General features: G+C 45.3%; 2 protein-coding genes across 2 annotated transcripts in view; both read right to left on the reverse strand.

Moving 5' to 3' along the window:
* LOC115820787 (adaptin ear-binding coat-associated protein 1-like) overlaps positions 1–1,594 on the reverse strand; it is a 7,784-nt gene extending 6,190 nt beyond the window's left edge. The window contains exon 1 of the mRNA XM_030784459.1: positions 1,500–1,594. Within this exon, the coding sequence (XP_030640319.1) occupies positions 1,500–1,594 (95 nt within the window). The remainder of the gene's footprint in view (positions 1–1,499) is intronic.
* A 550-nt stretch (positions 1,595–2,144) lies between these two features.
* Positions 2,145–5,000, reverse strand: part of aicda (activation-induced cytidine deaminase) — a 3,236-nt gene continuing 380 nt past the window's right edge. The window contains exons 2-5 of the mRNA XM_030784460.1: positions 4,088–4,253; positions 3,583–3,862; positions 3,018–3,133; positions 2,145–2,195 (exon numbers count right to left, since the gene is read on the reverse strand). Of these exons, the coding sequence (XP_030640320.1) occupies positions 2,145–2,195; positions 3,018–3,133; positions 3,583–3,862; positions 4,088–4,253 (613 nt within the window). The remainder of the gene's footprint in view (positions 2,196–3,017; positions 3,134–3,582; positions 3,863–4,087; positions 4,254–5,000) is intronic.

The following is a 5,000-nucleotide window of genomic DNA, read 5'->3' on the forward strand; positions in this document are numbered from 1 at the left end:
GTGCGTGCGTCCAAGCAGTGTACGTGCGGATAAAGTGAACGCGCGTTCATTAAGCGAGGACAATGATATGCCGTCTATTGACTGAGAAATGACACTATTTAGAGGGCGTGACAACGGAACACAACGCACAGACTGAAAGAGAGACAATTAATTCTTAACGTTTCCATGACGATCCACACACCGAGTGGCCTTTCCATTCCATTTGTAAACATTTGACTGTACAAATCCTTCATTTCCAACATTGATGTCACTCTATTGCCGATAACGGCCCAGCTGAAATTCCCTTCAGCGAATGTTTACCGCAAGTAAAATTAATTTCTTAGACAAATAACCATAAGAGATATGATGCGGACTAATTCCATACTTATCTTATTTATCAAGCATTACTGGCCATGAGCTCGCGACTGCAAAACGGCAGTGACGCGCTGGTTAGGCATGTGTGTAAACTGTTCCCAATAAAACTGCGATGAATAATCGTGAATACCCGAAAGAAATATGGAAATCTTGTAACAGTAGCCTAAACAACAACAGCTTAATGCCGACAAAAAACCACCCACACCAGTGGCTGGGTCACATCCCCTCCCCCCTTAAAAAAAGCCCAGTGGAGACCTCCAATGGAATTAAATGACAGAATTATTAATTGTTTCAAATGTAACGAGAGTTTTCCCTTTGGAACGAATTATTCATCATCGTCGTCGTCATCAACATCATCACCCCATTACACCAACTAATGAGGCCGCGCTACCGGCAAGTCTGGAAAACCAATCAAATCACAGGACACACAGGGGGAAAAAACCGCACGTATGGCTTTTGACCAGTCGCGGTGCAGTTCACTCTGAGACGTCAGTCAAATAACAGGAGGGTAAACAGAATTCCCACTCTTACACTCTCTCAAACACACATATGCCCCTAAACACGTTTACAGACGCCCACTTACACAAGCGCCGAAGACGTCACGGAATGTCAACGACACACTTAACGTCTTATCTGGACAGAATTTAATAAAAACAAACACGTTTTATTAAACTACCTTCATAAACATTGACATGTGGCCTGAAGACATTAATATCTTACTGAAACGCGTCACTACACAAAACGCGCAAAGTCTTAACGTTGTTGAACTGTTGACATCGGACATTTTGGATGCATACTCGTGCTTGATTACTGGTTTTACCGGCCTGGTAATTTCCCCGGACACTTTAAACACTTCTGGTTATTGCACCGTTCTTTAAACGCTGCCCGTTACACAGAACAGGTGTATCGATACGATGTGGACTCTTAGTTGTGGTAAAGACCAATGAAGCTGATAAAATAACGTCTCTCTACAAATGACAGGCGAGAAAATCCCTCTGCGTATTGGTTTGACAGTGTCAGCACCAGTTGGGTAGATAGCTTGTCCACTAGCTGTAATCGGACGAACAGGGATTGATGCAGGCACGGAACTCAGGGTCACGCGCATACCCCGGCTCTAGGTTACATCCTCCCCGTTCTTAGCCTACCTGATCCCGCGGTTCGATGCTCGTGGCGGGATTCGGTAAACGTTGACGTCAGGTTTCACACATAAGACCGACTCATATTCCCCCTCGGTCGCCATCTTGACTTTAATTCGATCACTTGTATGTTTTTGTGTGTGTGTATGTGTCTATGAGTGTGTGTTGGTATCCTTGACGGGGTTAACGGTCCGTAAACGTATTACTTGGTGTATAAGCGCATCTCAAGAGGCCACCACGAAAAGGTAGTATGGGTGACCTTATGATTTAGGTTGAACATTCGAAAGTCTGTACCAAAGGGAGAAAAAAAAAATCAAAATTTGTGAATTAGACTCTTATCTAAGTGTAGAGGGGGATTTGCGAAAGTTAGCACAACTTTTAAATAAGTTATTTTTCATTTTCACACATTTCAAAACCGAAGTCACAAAAACACTTGATACCAGCTGAGTGAACAGAGACATTTATTGGTAATTCTATTTCCCATGAGCCAACAGAAGACATGCTAGAGGATTAATGCTATATGTACAAGTTCAAGTCTCAGGAAGTTTAGCACGTGTGGCCGGAGCACCGTGTTTTAGGGTCTATTTCAGCTTGTGTGTTTGTGGTTAGGAGTGTTCTGGTGTTTGACCATCTGAGGTAAAACGGCGTTTTTTCTCACAGTCCGAGCAACGCAAAGGCGTCCCGCAAATCTTCTGTCTCACAAGGCTAGAGAGAGAGAGAGAGAGAGAGAGAGAGAGAATTGTTAAGTTTTAGGAAAATAGTACACATATGGGTTTAATCATGCTTTACTAAATTAACAACATAAACGCCTGCTAGCTGCTAGTTTTTCACAAAGGTAGAATATAAGACAAAAGATGTATTCTGCTGTTGATATATTTTACAGACTGACATTTAATGTTTTGTAGTGGCGTGGGTACACTCATATTATAATAATAGGCAGTAAGGATACATTATTACAGTATTAAATGCTTACAGTAACTGTGTTAAATTGTTACAGCTGGATTGTTACATCAGTATGGAAGGATATATTGTTACAGTCATGACTAGAGTCACAGAGTTACATTGTCACAAGGGCCAGGCTACAGTATTCCATTATGACCACCACTGGAACAGTAGTCATAGTAACTATGGTATTATTGATAGATAACACAGAGTTAACTCAGAGCTGCTCACAGCTATGGGCAAGATGTCTTATTTGCTGAAATATCTGCTGAAATGTGATGTTTACCGCACCTTACAGTTGTTATGGTAACGGTACCTACTTGGTTACCCCCCCCGGTTTATGCTAAGCTTTATTATTCATTCACTGCCGTAGTTTAGCTGAGCCTTAACGTTGAATTAATCTTAGTCTTTGGGTCATAATCTCATTACATCTTCAGAAATCTGTGGTTATGAGCTAACAGGCTCTGAACAGGAGCCTCTGCCAGAGAAATGAATGTCGAGCTACGCCGGTTATGAGTGTCCAGTGAGAGTAATGTAGTAATATTTGCCTGTCGTGTAGTCGTGTGAGGTGGGGTTATGACTAACTTGTAGTATGCGGTGGAGTTTTCGGGCCAGTCTGAGTGAGTTCTGGTGAAGGCCATCCCACGCTTTAAACACCCTCTCTTTGCGGTCTACAAACGTCTGCCAGCAGTAGAAATAATCTGAGAGGACAGAGGCAGGATGGGGAACGGTCAGATACAGACAGAGGAGTGAAGATATACGCCCAGATACATGCACGCACGCACGCGGGCGCACGCACGCACGCACGCACGCACGCTGGCTCACTCGTGCACACGCAAGCGCCCGCGCGCGCGCACACACACACACGCACGCACGCACACGCAAACGCTCTCACCCGATCTCCTGTTCTTAAAACACTCGCGATTTCGTCCTCTCACTCTCTCTTTTTGTTGCTCCCTGTCTCTCTTACACACACGCACACACACACTCACACAGGCACACACACACACATAACACGCACACACACACGCACACACACACACGCTACTGCTCACTCTCCACTCGTGCACATAGACGCACCGAAAACCACTGAATTCCTAATTTAGTCCCCTCTCTCTCTCTCTCGCTCCCCCTCGCCGCCCGTCCGTACCTTTGTAAGTCATGACGGTGATCTGGACGCCGGCCCTGCGGAGGCGCCGAAGTCCCTCGTGCTCCCGGCTGTCCTCCAGGTCGCAGAAGTAGAGCCGGGAGACGAAGATGCGCAGCCGCAGGTTGGGCATGCGGGACAGGAACTGGGCCAGCCGGAGGGCGCAGTCCGAACACGGCGACCAGGAACAGAACCACGTCACGGCGTAATACACGCGAATGCCACCTTTCCCCACGTCCCATAGCCCGGGGCACAGTGCCCCCAAGTACCGCAGGAAGAGAAGCTAGGAGGGGGGAGAGAGAGATGTAATATATACAGGTAATTAAGACCTATTTCCCTTGTCATCTACTTTATTATTATTATCATATTGTTGTTGTTGTTATTTATGAAATGATATATACTAATGGAAACAGCTAACGTGAGTGGACCTCAGTTGCGTGTCTCTTTCTCTCTCTCTCTCTCTCTCTCTCTGTCTGTTAGGTTTTATACTTTGTCATCGTGTCCTCACCTCGACATGGCAGCCCGATCGATTCCGCAGGTGCCCGAAGTCGAAAGACTGGGAATCTGGTCCGATTCGCCTCTTGATGACGAAACACAGGTACGTCTCGCACCTGCCCCGGGCCCAGCGGAGGTTCGTGTAGTGGAACAGGAACTTCTTCTGGGCCAGCAGTACACTAGAGAGAAAAGAAAAAAAAAAAAAAAAAAGAGTGGCCGCGGTGTCACATGACTGCATCTGACCAATCGTATGTCAGTAGTGGTGGTGGTGGGGGTGGTGGTGGTGGGGGGCTGTGACATCATATTGTTCGGAACGCCTGTGACGTCATCGGCCGCTGTCATGATTTCATTCTGTGAATGAAAGAGATCCATGATCCGGCGCTGTCGGTTTGACCGCACGGTTTTTCAATCGGGCTGTGATTCTCAGCATCTCTCTGTAGATCTCTCTCTTTTCAGACCGACCCATAGTCTTTTTTTTTTTAAATGAAATGTAAAAGGATGAAACTCTCCCTTTCTACATAAGTTACAAATAAAAACACGCGCGTAAAAACAAGCACAATTACATGCCCCAATCAATAAACGGCTCCAAGACGGTCAAATAAATTAATAATCAAACACATGAACAATATTAGCAAGATTCAGATGTCCACAGTATACACGGTAAACTCATAAACAGAACTAAAACCGTTAGACTATAATTCAGCGTAGCCGCGACGCTTCCCCTTCATCCGCGTGCACTTGCGCCTATACCGTTACGCTAAGTCATGCTATCAATATTCATCTATTAATAAAAAAGTTACGTGGTCCTCACCTCCCTGCACAGCTGTGCAGTGAGTAGAAAATGCATATATTACTCATTAGTAAGTTCTTATTACTAAATAATGTACTGAAAAGCCATGGCAAGTGCCCGTGTTTGGCAGACTAAC

This window comes from Chanos chanos, chromosome 9 (genome assembly GCF_902362185.1).
Source record: "Chanos chanos chromosome 9, fChaCha1.1, whole genome shotgun sequence".
NCBI classification, from domain to species: Eukaryota; Metazoa; Chordata; class Actinopteri; order Gonorynchiformes; family Chanidae; genus Chanos; species Chanos chanos.